Source organism: Lytechinus variegatus, chromosome 7 (genome assembly GCF_018143015.1).
Source record: "Lytechinus variegatus isolate NC3 chromosome 7, Lvar_3.0, whole genome shotgun sequence".
In the NCBI taxonomy this organism is placed as follows: Eukaryota; Metazoa; Echinodermata; class Echinoidea; order Temnopleuroida; family Toxopneustidae; genus Lytechinus; species Lytechinus variegatus.
The window spans coordinates 38,030,207-38,047,714 of NC_054746.1; the positions used below are offsets into that span (position 1 = coordinate 38,030,207).

At 34.9% G+C, this 17,508-nt stretch overlaps 2 protein-coding genes across 2 annotated transcripts in view; both read left to right on the plus strand.

Moving 5' to 3' along the window:
* The window catches only part of LOC121419208 (acetyl-coenzyme A synthetase 2-like, mitochondrial), a 32,417-nt gene extending 28,617 nt beyond the window's left edge, over window positions 1-3,800 (plus strand). Inside the window, exon 15 of the mRNA XM_041613565.1 lies at window positions 1,327-3,800. Within this exon, the coding sequence (XP_041469499.1) occupies window positions 1,327-1,491 (165 nt within the window). The 3' untranslated portion in view covers window positions 1,492-3,800. The remainder of the gene's footprint in view (window positions 1-1,326) is intronic.
* Window positions 3,801-5,956: 2,156 nt separating this feature from the next.
* LOC121419211 (copper chaperone for superoxide dismutase-like) lies at window positions 5,957-16,672 on the plus strand. Its single transcript, XM_041613568.1, has 8 exons — window positions 5,957-6,066; window positions 7,881-7,953; window positions 8,684-8,821; window positions 9,828-10,008; window positions 10,699-10,759; window positions 11,097-11,174; window positions 13,185-13,267; window positions 14,064-16,672. The coding sequence occupies exons 1-8, from the start codon at window positions 6,049-6,051 to the stop codon at window positions 14,218-14,220; spliced, it is 789 nt and encodes a 262-aa protein (XP_041469502.1). The 5' UTR covers window positions 5,957-6,048; the 3' UTR covers window positions 14,221-16,672.
* Window positions 16,673-17,508: the final 836 nt, after the last annotated feature.

Consider the following 17,508-nt stretch of genomic DNA (forward strand, 5'->3'; position numbering starts at 1 on the left):
TGTCACATGACCAAGGTCAAAGATCATTTAGGGTCAATGAACTTAGACCATGTTGGGGGAATCAAGATCAAAATCTTAACCTGAGGTTAAGTTTTTGAAATGTCATCATAACTTAGAAAATATATGGACCTAGTTCATGAAACTTGAAGATAAGGTTAATCAAGTATCACTGAACATCCTGCATGAGTTTCACGTCACATGACCAAGGTCAAAGGTCATTTAGGGTCAATGAACTTTGGCCGAATTGGGGTATCTGTTGAATTCCCATCATAACTTTGAAAGTTTATGGATCTGATTCATGAAACTTGGACATGATAGTAATCAAGCATCACTGAACATTTTGTGCAAGTTTCAGGTCTCATGATTAAGGTCAAAGGTCATTTCGGGTCAATGAACTTTGGCCGAATCGGGGGTATCTGTTTAATTACCATCATAACTTTGAAAGTTTGGTCTAGTTCGTTAAACTTGGACATTAGAGTAATCAAGTATCACTGAACATCCTGTGCGCATTTCAGGTCACATGACCAAGGTCAGTGGTCAATGAACTTTGGCCAAATTGGGTGTATCTGTTGAATTACCATCATAACTTTAAAAGTTTATGGATCTGATTCATGAAACTTGTACATAAGAGTAATCGAGTATCACTGAACATCCTGTGCGAGTTTCAGGTCACATGATCAAGATCAAAGGTCATGTAAGGTCAATGAACTTTGGCCATGTTGGGGTTTTTTATTGAATAACCATCATATCTCTGTAAGTTTATTGGTCTAGTTCATAAAAAGTGGACATAAGAGTAACCATGTATCACTGAACATCTTGTGCGAGTTAGAGTAGTTTTCAAAGTCAGCACTGCTGCTATATTGAAACGCGTGATGCAGGTGAGACAGCCAGAGGCATTCCACTTGTTATTTTTGTCATCATAATAATTTTTGTTAATTTCATTGATATTATTGTTGTTTTGTTATTATTTTTATTATTATCATTTATGCCAAAATTATCTCAGGAGTTGATATATTCTAATTTTTTATGAATTTATTTATCTTAATCTTGTATGGGATTGACTATAATTTAGTCTATATTTTGCTGGAGGCTTTTGTACTAGACTGACCTTTGATGGTATCTTCCATGGATATCTTAATTTGATTGACTGTTGGAGAAAAGGTTCCCATAATTGTACATTTTATGTAACAGGGTCTAGATCTTGCTAAACAAGTAAACAAGAACAACTAATTTAATTCTATCTTCTTTAAGATGTCTTATAATTTTCAAGTACAATCTCTATAGAGGTTAAGCTTTGATTCTTGTATTCTGTTTTCTTTATAATAGATCACTCCAGGATTGCCAAAGACACGCTCTGGTAAGATCATGCGGCGTATCCTAAGGAAGGTTTCAGCTGATAAGAGTGATGAACTTGGAGACGTGTCCACCTTGGCAGATCCTTCCATTGTAGCAGTCATTGTGAAGAACCATGATAAACTGGCTAAGAAATAGAGCAATGGTGTTGCAAAGCTGAGAATTCAAAAGCTTTCAAACCATGTTTGAGGATCAGCTCAAAGTTATCGATGTTAGAGAATGAACTGCAATACTTTGAATCCATTTTTGCATACATTTCTGGGGGGGGGGGTGATCCTGTGTTGTTCCTGAACTTTTTATGGAAATCTTGCTCACCTTCTTAGAGCGCATATGCCTCGTCAGAGTTATGTGTCCAAAGTTCAAATATATTTTGTACTTGAGACCTAAGATTTCTCAAAAAAATGATTTCATGTGAAAAGAAATCCAGTATCAATCGTGTTTCAAGGAGAAATTCATTAAAGAATGGCACTACTCTCAGACTTGAGATGTAATTGGTTTAAATGAATGTCGGGAACCACTAGAGAGAAATTTATCCTATAGACAAACTATGCGTAAACAATTTCATTAGCATAGAAAGAGGTTAATTGATAATTTAGTTAGAAGACATAAATCCCTTTATTCATTTGAGATGGAAATGGAAAGGATTATTATTTCAGAGACATTAGAATGTGATAATATCGTAATTACTTAAGTGCTTGTATGTTATAATCATTTATATTTTTATTAATCATATTATACAAAATATATATATTACACCAAGGTATACATTTTTTACAAGACTTTTTTGAAGTCTTTGAATCTATGCATCTTTATATGTTTTAAAGTGAAATGTAAACTGCCAGTTTGCCTTATGTTTTATGAACATATATTGATGTAACACAAATGGGTTTATCTTGCTCTGTTTAATCAACATTTGTGGACAATTTTCCAAGCTCTTATATTCAAGCTGATAAAATTGGTAAAATATGTGTACAATGCATAATAATGATTTTACCTAGATGAGATTAGCTATCCCAAGCTCTGATGGTGCTTGAAAAAAAACCTAAGCAAATTCTTAAATGCACAAGCAAAAGGTTTGCTTAATGCATATGCTTTTTAGCAATAGTTTGATTGTCAAGCAAATGCTAGCAGGCAGTTATCAATTGCTTGTGCTTACTAGCAAAAGCATTTGCTTGCTCATTTTTATGGATATGGAATCAAGCGAATTCCAAGCAAAAGCAACTGCTAATTTTGTATGCATCTGAAACATTGATTGGTCAGATGGGGGATGTCACAAGGTTATTGGTCATACTCAAAACATAAATGCTTGGTATGCTGAGAAGTATTTATCTAGTTCTTATGTTATGATGTTTTACTATGTGATTTACATGCTGTTTTAAATGCATTTTAGTTTTAGAGAGAAAATTGTAAGTTCTTGCCAGGACTGGTCTAAAAATGTTGAGATCACTGATTATGACATGTAAATTTCATCTTCTTTGCGTTCCACAATTCTGTAATTTTGCCAATTAAGTATCATCATTGATTTTTTTTCTTTAAATTTAAATCACCACTGTTCAAGAATTGCCAATTACATTTATTAAATTAACCATTGCTAACCCTAAGTTTTGATTATATTTTATTTGTATAATCAAGTGCTATGATTTTTTATTATATGTGCTGATAGCATAGTTCAAAATATCTGAAATATCCTGTAAATTACCAAGTCATTATTACTGGACAAAAGAATGAATAATTATTGATAAAATTATTAGTGAAGAAAATTGCCTGACAATTCTCCTCAGCCTTCATCTTTGCCAAAATTAATTGGCTTCTGAGATAATTTGTATTTGTCATGAAATACATTCACCTAGTCCATTATATCAGATTGTAAATATTGCACTTTTTGTGTTTTGATGTGACCTTTATCTTTGTGTGTAACATCAAAGTTGTTGTTCAAGTTTCGTTATTTTGAAATATCATTTATTCTTTGCATGTAGCTTTGTAGCACAGTGCTTTTTAAATAATGGAAATATGATATGTTTAGTCAATCAGTAATGTAATATATTGTTTGGCTAACAGTAATTATAAAATTCCTCGTAAATTGAGTTACTGCTTCTGTTTCCTATTTATTTTTCCTTTCATCCATATTAATTTTAATGAATTGTTATCACACATTTTTTCTTAAATTTTTTATAATATGTATTATTTTTTTAAATCAATGGACCACTGGAATGAGGTTCTTAAAATGCAATTGCTTATTTTTTCTTTAGACAAATTCATTGTCGTTATTATAACGATAGTTATAAAAAAAATTATCACCCAAGAGTATATTTTATGAAGCAATATATTTCAAGAAACAATGCACAATATTACTTTAGGTGTTATTGATTTGTACTTAGCAGATATATGTCATTACATTCATCATGTTATTGCAGAAAAGACTTGAGCAATTAAATTTGTGAGTGCTATTTTGTAAAAATACAATCTCAATTGTGTACTCTTGTCAGGAGTTGAGTAGATTTATTTTGATGGATAGGTGATGTTTTTTTGAGTGAGATCAGGTGCATAAATCTATTAAGGGTGGAATATTTAGGGAATATTGGATGACCTTGAGTGGGATGCAAAGAAATATTGTACGAGCTGGAGAACAATATTGGACGAGTCCGAGACGAATCCGATATTGTTCTTCAGCGAGGAACCTAATCCTAACAATATTTCTACACATCCCATGAAAATTGGTCATCCAATATTATTATTTAGATACCCTCACAAAGCTAAAAGTAATGAAGCAAAAAAAATTGTGATTAGTAACCATCATTAATGGCAATCCTGTAAATCATGAGCATGGCAACCGAGTATTGTCTTTTTAAACAAGAAATCGGTAATAAAGGTGCGCTAGTGATAGTGCAAGTGCATTTGAATTCAATAAATTGACTCTCCTTTACCACACCTGGCAACTATGCAAGGCAATTTCATTGTGATGTAACAATAGCTTCATGCACACAATCATTAATTAACCAATTATAATCTTGTGGGCAGGGCAAAATCTTCATTTCGGTAATATTTTCAATATTGGATGCTTTTCATAGGCATGCACGTTAAAAATCAGTTTTAATATTTTGTCTCTTTGAAACACTGAACCTTGCAAGACGTCAAAAAATATCTGTGCCTCTAAAACCCTACATCTAAATAATTAAAAATATTTTTAACTTCCATGCATAAACCACCTACAACATTCTTAACTGTCATAACTGAAATTGAGATACAGTTGTGATTGGGAAGGTGTACCAATAGGGGAAATATTTTTGGAGCTTGGACATTTCTTCCCCACTTTCCATTTGCCAATTACACTTTTATACCTGGCAGAATTGTACAGTGGCTCTTTTACAACTTATCCTTTTAGTGCACTGTAACTCCAGCACCAGCATGCAATCCTATGTTCTTGTAAATATTTTGTCCCCATTTGCTGCTTGCTATGAAAATGGAACTACTTAAACAAAACAAAAATCTCATGCTTGTGTCGTAAAGAAGTATCCATTCCATGAATGAACAGGATTTGATTGTCATTGTTAATTTGACACTCAATTCAGTGCCAGCCACAACCCTAGATATGATGGTTGAGGTATTCCATAGGGTTAGGGATGGGTGTAGGCACTTGCTGATGTACCTGTATAATTACAGATTCTACAATATCTTTCTTTCTTTGGTTTTATCTATTATTATTTTTTCATAAAAGAAATACAATGCAGAGCGAATCTGAACTTGTCCCTGAAAAACAAAGACACTGATTTTAAGGCATTTTCCCCTTTAGCAATGTGGGCCTTGCCTGGCAAAATTAGTAGATGGAATTGTTGCAATATGCAAGTTTTTTTTTGGGGGGGGAAGAAGTAAGCGAGGTAGTTGATAACTAGAACATTGCTGCAAGTTTAAATTGGAATTTAGAGTTCTTTTGGTGCTTACTTTAAATGGGTCTTGGTAAAAAATGCCATTTAAAAATGGAAATTTAGAAAGTTTCTGTCCTCCACTTTCCCAGCAGCATACAGCCGCGGATGAAATCCTTCTCCCTGACAAAAACTATTTTAGACACATACATGTGTATGCAGTAATTAAATGGAGTCCAACCTTTTCCCCTGGTATGACTTAGCTCACAGTCAACCAATATTCAGCTCTCATCAAGACATTGCATATTTATTTTATACATGTAACCCAATTAAGGCACAATCTATTGGTAATACCCGAGTCTGTAAACAATGATAACTATGGCTTATCTAAATTTCATACATGCTAATTTTAATGTTCACATGTTGCTTATCAGTCCTTACACATTTTTTTTTTAAGAATTGTGTGGTCCAAAAGAACTTTTTTTAAAAACCGGTTTCTCCCTTTTTGTTGGAGTGAACATGCCGTTTAACAATCATAAGAGCAAACTGATACCCAACTTCCAATTGTCAAACTTGTCAAAAAATTATACAAGCGTGAAAACAATGGAAAAAAAAAGAAATGAAAGAAAAAAAAATAGGTCCTGATGAATCACAAAAAGAACATAAAATCCGACGTGCGACCATAGAGATGTATACTAATATGCTTGCAACCCACAGCCTGTTTTCATTTTTTGTTCTTTATTAATTTGTCTAATAAACTAGACCATTCTGTTGCTGTGTAAAGTTTGAATGATCAGGTGAATTGGGGTGAATTAACTCACACAATTTCACAAGAATGGCCACACCTTCCCAGGTAAATGTTATTTATGTGAATTTTGTCATTATTTCATTTTATGATATATCCTGGTTTGTGAATTTGGTGTGTAACTGCACGTGTAAATGCTAGATAAAAACGAGACGGACTCCGTGCCAACGGGAGAGCGCCTTTCTGATGTCGCTCTCCCCGTGACGGCTGGGTAGGAATTCCCAAAGATTGTGCTGAATGTGTGCTTATAAATTGCTGTGGTGGCCTGGCTGTGCCTGTTAGTCATCAAATTTTTTCGGGAGGATGGTTTAATTTAAATTTATATTTATCATTTCTTCCCTTTTATCTCGTCGAAAAGCAAAATTTAGGAGCAATCAAGGAGGAAGACAAGAATAACCGTCGTTTCTGGGGATTTATTCAACAATTACTGTAGTCTGTAGGCCTAATCCACCCATGGGTTCATATCGTCTCGCGAGTGAAGGATTATCAGTCATACGCACGCGACACACCACTACACTTCGAAAATACAGTGGGCTTTTGCCCACATAAAAGATTATGTTTAAATACATATTCCACATCCTGCTATGACACCGAATCATTTAGATCCTTCCGTGACTTCTCCTTGAAGTTTCTTTCTAAAAATATGTATATTTTCTTGATCTTTAGTGAAGATTTTACGGAGATAGAAATCAGTCAGCGTTGATATCAATTTTCTCCTGAAGAGGGCGCGCGATTTATATTCATATCAAAGACACGACAAGGGAAAGAATAGGCACCTACACTATTTTACACGCATATCGACGCAAGGCATTACGCAAAGTCCGTGAAGTGTCCAATCTTTTCATTGTATAGACTTTGGTATACCGTATACGTATTATTGACGTTCGTCAAAGCTTGTACTGCTGGTTTCTTTCCAGGCACGTATATTATTTTCATTTTTTTTTTATCAGTCATCTTTTTAAATTAATGCAAAGGAGTGTTATCATCACCAATAATAATCATTAATTATGTTTTTTGAAGGCATTTCATTAATTGGTGCCCATAATTAGTAAATTAATCATGAGGATTGCGCATTCAAAGAATTTAGATACAGTTATAAAATTCCCGAGGAGCTGAATCAAGGTTGTGAAATTATTAGCGCCACCAACGGGCTTCCTTGTATTTCCGTGGAAGAGACAAGCGAAGTCACTTTCGAGGCCGAGGTAAGCAAAATGTGCTTTTTTTATCGGATTATTATTTTATTATTCTTTTACATTCAACAAACTCTTGCTACTTACCGGCAAGAGCCCCGGTGCGTAGCGAGAAGGAGCGTCGGCAAATATTACTTCAGCAATGAAGCGATGTTTGCCGACTACTTCGAAATCCAGGGTCAAACACGGTCTATTGTACGAGGTTAGTACATACTAACCTCGTACAATGTGTGAGTGGGCCTAATCCCCATTCGATCTATATTAGTATAAAACGCTAGTTCACTATACGTTGTCTGTAGCCACGGACCCCCAACCACTTCAGTCTATGTATGGTGAGTGGAGCCAACGCAGTTCAGCGGAACAACCAAAATACAGAGACTGAAGCTTTTGGTCTATCAAGGAGGATGCAAAAGCATCCCCTTTCTCCATAGAAGCTGTATAGTTAAACGTTGGTTGAACCTCCACCATTGCAAGTCCAATGGCCATGATCAGTCAATTGATGGAGGGGATACCGTGGAGCCAGACAAAGTCTCAGTGGAGCATATCCCTGACAGAAATAGACCTATTTATCAGTCTAACAGTTCTCTTGTTATCGTGGTTAAACTTAAAGCTGATTGTTGATTTTAAATGAATATTAGCTCTGCAAAACGATATATTATTTTCTGAATGCAGATGGAGTTTGCTGTGCAGATGACATGCAATAGTTGTGTGGAAGCTGTAAAAAAATCTCTTGAAGGGATAGAAGGTATGTTTAGACCTACTTTTGTTTAATCTGATAAATATAGGTCAGTGTGATGTCTTGTCTGCATACTGTATATATCTTTTATTTCAGAATTTTAATCAAGCAACAAATAAACACATACATGACATCCCTAGTACCAAGATAGGTATTCCTTATTCTAATTCAAATACTTGTAGTGAAAAGGGGTAAAATATCAACCATGATGTCTCTGTCATAGAAAAAACCCAAAGAGTACAGATAAGGGGACTATTTCTTTTGTCAATTCCAAAGGGGCACGACTATCACATCTTATAATGTGATTTTGACGAAAATGAGATTTTAAACTGATTTTGATGAAAATTACACGTACTTGTATTTCTCACACACAAAATAAGGATAGTTATTTCTTAATCTTCTTATTAAAGTTTTGGTCAAATTATAGGTCCAGAGGAATTGGGCTTGTCCTCCCAGGCTCTCATGTACTTAAAGGTACTTAGGGAGGATTGCATGTTCCATTCTTGATTAATTAGTCTGAAGAAGAGAGTATTTTGCTGTATACATTTATCATGAATGCTTTTAATTGATTCATGAACACTTATTGCCTCTTTCATTTGGAACTAATTTTTAAGAAAAGTTTGCCAGTAGTGCAACTGGACTGTTTTTTATTGTCAAAGACTAAAGAGAGAACACATTTTTTTTAACTGTGTCCTTTGGTGAATTGCTTTAACTTTAATTGAAAAATTCTTTGTAACAGGTATCCAGGGGGTCGATATCAATCTCTCTAAGGAGCAGGTGATTGTTACTACTCTGCTTCCTTCCAGTAGAGTGACTGAACTCTTGGAGTCAACAGGACGTAGAGCTGTCTTGAAGGGTCAAGGGTCGAATGTCACGGGTAAGTTAAAGAGCAGATTGATTATTCATGAAATTGTATACCCATTATGAAAGTTGTCAGCTCTGACTAAATGCCAGTAAAATCCTTGGTTTCGATTGGCTTTGAAGCAATGGTCAGAGAACAACAATTTATCAGTGCTGACAACTTAAGTGTAACAGTGCCTTGATTCAAGTTTTACTGCTTGATTTAAAGAATTTTTATCATTATAAGGGAAGATCGTTTAAGACAAGAATTTTTTTCCCGCAAGTGATGGGTTTTCAGTCCACTGCTTTAGAAAACAATATCTTGTTCAAAAACTTAATGCACAATGTATTTTGGTCAAGCCGGTCAATTTTGATGATTCTGATATCAGTCATTGAAAATTTGCTAAGCAGCATAATTCTTCTGTGCTGTTTCACTAAATGTGTTTGAAGATGTGATTTTCATTGATATTGCTTGTCAGATGAACATTATAGCTTGCCCAGCTTAATCTCATTAAATGTCTTCTCGCATTCTGGCTATTAAAATAGGATAATAATTTGAAAGAAATCATTCACAGCCAGGCACGATGCATCTCAATTATAAAAATGCATTAAGTGTGTGAATTGGCTGGTGTCTGAGACCAATTTGTGTGTATTATTTTTTTTGGGGGGGGTGCTGTTATAGAGTGGCATGAAATCACTATAGCCTGGTTTCAAGGTACCCCTGTCTATAAAAGATACCCGGTAAATTTCATTATAATCATAATAATATCAAACAAACATATAGCGCTTAACAAAATTTTTTTAAGCACTGCATACTATTACCTCAGCTTTAGCACGGCTACTCTGATCTGGCGCTTGATCATTCAAGGAATTTCTTCCTACCGGGTACCCATTTACTACACCTGGATGGAGAGCGGCAAATGCAGGTAAATGCCTTGCCAAAAGATGCGAGTGCTGCGGTGGGATTTGAACCCCAGCCCCTGTGGTTCAAAGTCAGGAGACTTATCCACTGAGCCACAACACCTCTACACCTCTTCCTTCAGGTAAACCCCTTGGAGCAGCTGTAGCTTTGCTAGAGACAGGAGAGTCTGTCCGAGGAGTGGTTAGATTACTCCAGGTAGCTCAGGAGACTTGTATCATTGATGGGACTATTGATGGTCTATCACCAGGCAAACATCCTCTCCGCATCCATCAATATGGAGACATTTCTGAGGGATGTGCAAGGTAAGCAACAAAAATGAAATGATTACACTCTACAATTCATATTCATTTCAGATCTTTACAAGTTTACATTGTTATACAGATTACAGAGAGGAGGCCTACAACATGTGGTTAGACCTTTAAAGGACCTTTTGGAGGGTGGAATGAAGAAGAGTTGAAGATGAATCATAATGAAAAAAGGTTAAGTCGGAATTGAAAAGCAAGTAACAGGTATATGAGAAAGGAAAGTAATCATTTTTGAGCTACCTTGAAATAACTGCTTTGTTGGAAATACCAAAATTTTGTAATTGTGATAGATAATGGAAGCTCGGGAGAGAGAATAGGTCTTGTGAGTGAACACTTTCTTGGTTGATGAAATAATGATCAGCATGAAATTCATGAATGCCTTATTTAGATTAATAAATAAAGATAGATCAGTAAAGAAGATATTACCCTAAAGATGTACATATATTTAAGATGTTCAAGCAATTATAAATGCATTTAAGTGTTAACTTTCTTGTGCAAATAGAATCATTATTTACTTACCTCCAGATCAATGAGATGACCCTCAAACAAAAAAAAACCTTATCCTTCTATCACTGTGTAACTGTGTCATATATTTTTAGTATTTTTAGTAAAATTAGTCAATCTTACCTGATTTGATTTAAAGTTCTCATGCATTCTGAGCCCTTCATTTATGTATTTTTGTTTCAGTTGTGGCAACATATTTGATGCAAGAGGTATACTTCATGGAGAGAAGGCTGCAGAACAAAAGGTGAGAATAGTTATATGATGTGTTAATTACAAATTGTATATCTATACACTGTATTCTTGAGCAAAGAGGCTTTAAGGTTTAGCAAAGATATATATGAAGTACTTCTCTTATTAATCTTACATTATAATTGTCTATCTGCATTTTGCGGAGCTTGCATAGTTTGAGAGGCAGACCTCACATTGATAAAGAAATGAACAAGTTTGCCATGAAATCATATCTGTCCTTATTTTCCAGAGTATTATTCTATCAAGACTTGAATAGGTTCACTACGACCACAGTGTGTGGGATGCAAATTGGCAATATTTTCATTATTTTCTGTATTTTATTCTTGTTTTAGGCAACAGGATATCTTGGTGAGATTGTTGCAGAAGACAATGGCAGATCCATATTCAGAATGGAAAATGATCAACTCAAGGTACAAAAAAGGGGAATTGAAGATTAAATGATATAAGTATTGAACAATGAACACACAAAGGACATTCAGAATGGAAAATGATCAACTCAAGGTACAAAAAAGGGGAATTGAAGATTAAATGATATAAGTATTGAACAATGAACACACAAATACCCTTTTTACACAGGGTTTTCTTAGCCCCGGACTATCGCTAACCCCGTACTATCCTTAACCCCGTACTATTTTTTTTCCTTTTCACACATGCCAAATTGTTATTGCTAACCCGGGATAAGGAATGCTTGCTTTTTACACACGAAACTCGCTAACCCCGGACTAGTGGTTTTTGTCGATCATTCGTAGTACAAGTACTTCATTCGTACACTTTTTACACACGCTAAAATTTCCTTAACCCCGTACTATAGGTGAGGCGAAATTGCTATTTAGCCCCACCTATAGTACGGGGTTAAGCTTAGCCCACTTTCGTTTTACACTAGCGATCTTAACCCCGTACTATCGCTCTTAGCACCGCAATTGCTGGGATAACCCTGCTTTTTTGCAGGGCCAAATAATCCCTTACTATAGGTGGGGTTAGCCCACTTTGCAAAAATGCTGTGTAAAAAGAAAGTGGGCTAAGCTTAACCCCGTACTATAGGTGGGGCTAAATGGCAATTTAGCCCCACCTATAGTACGGGGTTAAGGACATTTTAGCCTGTGTAAAAACACAAAGGACATTCAGAATGGAAAATTTCATTTTTAATTATGATGTTTAAACAAAAATATAATGTTGGTATCTCTAGAATCTGTTAGTGATATTATGGCTTGGATAATAGCAAATCAGTGGCAATTAATAAGTGAATGTGGCCCTTGTAAATTGTCCTGAACTGTAATCCATTTGAGCATGTTGGGAAACATATCAATATTTTTATTGGTCATCAGGAAGATTTCTGTTTTATTCCACTTCCATGATGACTCACACAATTTAATGAAAGCTTTGATTTAATCTTAGTGTGTAGCATGCCCACTGTTGATTATAGCTTATTGAATTCTCACTATGACAATTTTACCATATTTGACCAAAGAGGGCAGCAATGCCTAAAAGGATATTGGTGTAATGAAATCTTTCAGTCCCTGTATACAAGTACAATGGATGTAGTCTAACAGTTTGACTAATTGTAGTGTAGAAGTCAATGAGATATAATCAAAGGAATATGATGCTTAGTACATGGACTTACTAATGTCAATGTTAGAAATTTAGATTATTCTACCAGAAGAAATGTGAAATAGTTTTCCCCAGTTATTTCATCAATTTAACAAGCATGGGAATGCTGCTTTCTACTTTTAACACAATCCATTATTTGAAGTGAGAAGAATTTTATAGCATGAATGGTTTCCAAACTTGAAATCATAAGAAAAAGTGACCAGAAACAACAACTTCTCAAATACCTTCATTTTGCCCTTTCAAATTGGTCTTAAGGGAATCTCACACAATAAAACAAATTACAATTTGTATTAAATGTGAAATTTCCAAGAATTAAAATTATTTTATTTGAAGTCATGCAAGGAATACTAAAATAGGAATTCTGCAGTGCTGGAAGCTTTGTGGTTAGAATCAAGTCAAAATCAGCTTTTAGTCAAAGCTGATGATGACATCATTACAAATTGGAAATGAATTTCATTTTATCCCTACAGGGATGCTCGATATGGTCCAGAATTTCTATAGCAGTATTCATACCATTATTATGAAGTCTGATCAACTTCATAGGTTGAAATGTTTACATCAAATGCTTTTAAAATTTCTTTGAATATTGGATCGCAGCGTATTATGTAGTACGTGCCTGACTTCATTGTTGTAGATTCACCGAATAATTCAAATTCAAAACATAGCATTTGGGCAAGGAGATATGTGTTAATGTTAAAGGTTTTAATGTAGATTTCTTGATTATCTTTTTTTTTCATATCATATTAATTTTTATTAATATCCCTTTATCTGATTCTCAATTGTGTCCTTATTCATGTATTAATATTTTTCAGGTTTGGGATGTTATTGGCCGATCTATGGTTGTTGGAGAAAAGTCTGATGTCCCCACAGATATTGGAGCTAAACTTGGTATTGGGTACGTTCTTTATAGAAAAGGCTTGTGTAAAGGGTTATCCACCACTCCCTCAAAATGATAGCATCTTACAGTCTTTTACCAATATGTTTGTCATACAAATAACTTTCAGTACTAATATTTAAGAATAGAAATGTAATCAACCAAAAACATTCATTGACACCAACTTTGAATAATTTGTAGGATTGTGGGAAGATCATGATTCACATGATAATTTTACTTACTGATGATAGAGATTTCACTTAATGTAATAATAATGATAATAGTGATAATAGTAACAGCATTTGTAGGGCACTTTATATAGATGTTTCAAAGTGCTAATGCGAACAATGAATCTATTAATGTACAGTGAAACCTATAATGTATTTCCAAAGGAAGACAGCGAAGTGGTCTTTGTCAGCTTGTGGTATTGATTGACATGTGTATGATCTAATGAGAAACCAAACTTATCATGAACAGGAAATGTGATCTTGATAGATAAATGTTAAAGATAGCTGGTTACTAAAGTGAAGGTTGGAAAATTATCATTTGATGTTGTAATTATTGTTAACTTCAGTTTGTTATCATTGTTGATCCTGTTATATCTCCCTGCAAAATCTCACCTCTCATCCATTCTTCTCGTTCTTCCTTTCTTCCTCCTTTCCTTTCTTTATAAATGCTTTTTTTCTGTCTCAGAACCTTCCATATAATTTCTTTCCTGAATATCATTTCCTCTTTCACCTTTGTTGCTTTATATTCTCTTCATTGTACTCTAAACATCATGTTATCTGTTTTAATCCATCTCCTTGTCTTTCCATAGAATCTCCTGTGGTGTGATAGCTAGATCAGCAGGATTATTTGAGAATACAAAAAAGATATGTGCCTGTGATGGTATCACACTTTGGGATGAGAGAGAAGTGCCTGTCGCTGGTAAGGAAAGAAGTGAGTTCGCAAAGAAAAAAGCTGGAAAACTCTAGCTCGATAGCAATAGATATTCATTAATCTGTTATCATTGAACTGTAGTACTTTGTCTGCATATATTAAGATTTGCTATGCCAGGCTTATCTGAGACTTTTTTACAAGAATTCCCTGTGTATGAAAGTATGCATGTATCGTCGCATGCCCGCACAAAGGCTGCTATCGCGTGCTGCAGGGAAAAGTTAGTTCTTAGATATTGTCCAAAATGACATAGAAATTGACACAAAAATCATTGAAATAGCTTATGAAGAAGCTGAAATATACAATTTTGACGAAAATGGGTTGGGGTCAACAACCTTTTTGCCACAAATTGTTTTTTGGGCGGCACCCCCTCAATTTTTGACTGATTTTTCTGAAAAAGGTGTCAATGCTCAGGAGCACAAGCTGCATCTATAGAGCTGGTCCTCTCTGTGATCTGAAACATCAACATTCTATAGCTCACCACTATTTAAAGATTTAGATATATAGAGGTTTAAAGCACTCCCCTTGTTTTATACCTTTTCATTGTTTATACTTGTTATATATATGTATTTGTTACATGTATGCAGGGCCCCCAAGAAAAACAGTGCTTAGTCCATTGATGGGGTTACCTTGTTGAACAAAATGAAATAAATATAAGCTCATTTTGGCATATTAGTGGCCCTTTTAACCTCAAACAAAAGCTTCCTTTTTATTCCTGAAAAGTAAGTCTTGTTTTTGCTACTCACTGTTTTCTGTTTGATATAAAATTCACATTTTTCAATAAGGTTCTTTCCAAAGAAAGTAATTTTTTAACATATTGAAAAATTCAATTAGGGTATTCTAGCGTAAATGCTCCATAATTTCACTTCTGATAAATAGCCATATTTTCTCACTCCCTGCATAAAAGAGCCCCTTCACTGCCATGCTATTATGTGCACTTTTTTATTCTTGGTTCAAAATACTAATATTCTCTGGTACAATGGCAAATATTTATGCTTGATCACTCCATCCGTTGTCAACAAATACACCTCCTATGCACTTGCCTACTATATATCGTTTGATTATTAAAGGGCAGGTTGTTTTCGCTTAGAACGCCCCTTCATTGCAATGTCTTATTACATTACGCCGTAGACCATGTTTTATTTTCACAGATGAAAATATGCAAACTGCCCATCACTTCAGTACCCTATTTCACACTATATTGTTGTTAGCATATTAACACATAAATAGCACATAAACATGATACTCTTTTTTGTACTTCAGAATACGATAAACATCGTTTTGAATACTAAATGCTATGTTTTATGTACATGTATCTGTTGTGCTGCATTTCTTGGACATCATAATGCCGTGGCCTTGAAGGTTGATGCCTTACTGTTGGCCTTAGATTAGAGTTCATGCCTTGACTACAAAACTAATAATGGATGGACACAGTTCTTATTTATAAGCCAGCATGAAAACAGGAAGTGCAATGGACATGCCAGATTCTAAACTTTATTCTTTAATAGCCACTACTTCATTGCTAACTTGTCCTTCACTCGATTCAACTGGGAGGCTTTGATAGAATCCCTTTAACTGGTTTGGGATGATATCCGCCTTCCACAAATCAAGTAGATCATGTTTCTTCTCAGGAGCAATTCCAATAGGATGCTCATACATGGTCTGCAGCGCATCCCTTTGGCATCTTTGATTGCCATGGACACGAATCTCCTGGAAATCCTCTGTGAAGTTTGTCCAAACCTTTTCTGCACCCTTTTCTGGCAGATTATGAGTTAGACAGCCAATTGACTCCTTTGCCAGTGATTTCCTTACCATGAATGCGGCTTTTGTGCATTTGACTGCATAATTTTGTGACCGCACAAATGCCATAATACAAATAGCGGCCTTTGTGCAGGGAAATTTTGTATCAAAGGGAGATAACGGCCTTTAAGAATAATTCAAAAACAAAGATGTATCTGGAAAAAAGTGACATCAAATTGTAGCATTTTTTTATTTCCTACTTGATACAGAGAAAAAGTTTTTTTCAAAAATTTTGACAAAATTTGCAGATAGCGGCCTTTGTGCGGGCAAGCAACGATATAAGTTTGAACATGTTTGTTCAATTTTGTGTTTATGCATTTATTGCCAAAGATATACATTATTCAGGGTGTAATTGCCCCAGTATGAGATGAATGATGGGTCAAATTTGAATTTTGAATTCAATTGCCTTTTGCTTTTGATATTAGTACATAAATCTGTATGTCTTATCAGTTTTATGTCAAAAAATTGACATTATACAGATAAAGATAATGTTTTAAAATATTTGTTTACAGCTGTTACAATCATTGCAGAAAAATGAGATAGGCCTTAATATACTGTATGTATGCTGTTATGGAGCTTTCGAAAATATGACAGAATATTCAGATGATGATAGATCTGGACACATTCAATCCAAAACAGAATTTTGTAATCAACCTAAATAAAAATTGAACTTAGCATGTACAGTTCATTGTTTTTGTCTCACCTGCGAAGCAAAGTGAGACTATAGGCGCCGCTTTTCCGACGGCGGCGGCGACGGCGGCGGCGGCGTCAACATCAAATCTTAACCTGAGGTTAAGTTTTTGAAATGACATCATAACTTAGAAAGTATATGGACCTAGTTCATGAAACTTGGCCATAAGGTTAATCAAGTATTACTGAACATCCTATTAGAGTTTCATGTCACATGACCAAGGTCAAAGGTCATTTAGGGTCAATGAACTTAGACCATGTTGGAGGAATCAACATCGAAATCTTAACCTGTGGTTAAGTTTTTGAAATGTCATCATAACTTAGAAAATATATGGACCTAGTTCATGAAACTTGGACATAAGGTTAATCAAGTATCACTGAACATCCTGCATGAGTTTCACGTCACATGACCAAGGTCAAAGGTCATTTAGGGTCAATGAACTTTGGCCAAATTGGGGATATCTGTTGAATTCCCATCATAACTTTGAAAGTTTATGGATCTGATTCATGAAACTTGGACATAATAGTAATCAAGCATCACTGAAAATTTTGTGCAAGTTTCAGGTCTCATGATTAAGGTCAAAGGTCATTTAGGGTCAATGAACTTTGGCCGAATCGGGGGTATCTGTTGAATTACCATCATAACTTTGATAGTTTATTGGTCTAGTTCATTAAACTTGGACATTAGAGTAATCAAGTATCACTGAACATCCTGTGCACGTTTCAGGTCACATGACCAAGGTCAAAGGTCAATGAACTTTGGCCGAATTGGGTGTATCTGTTGAATTACCATCATAACTTTGAAAGTTTATGGATCTGATTCATGAAACTTGTAC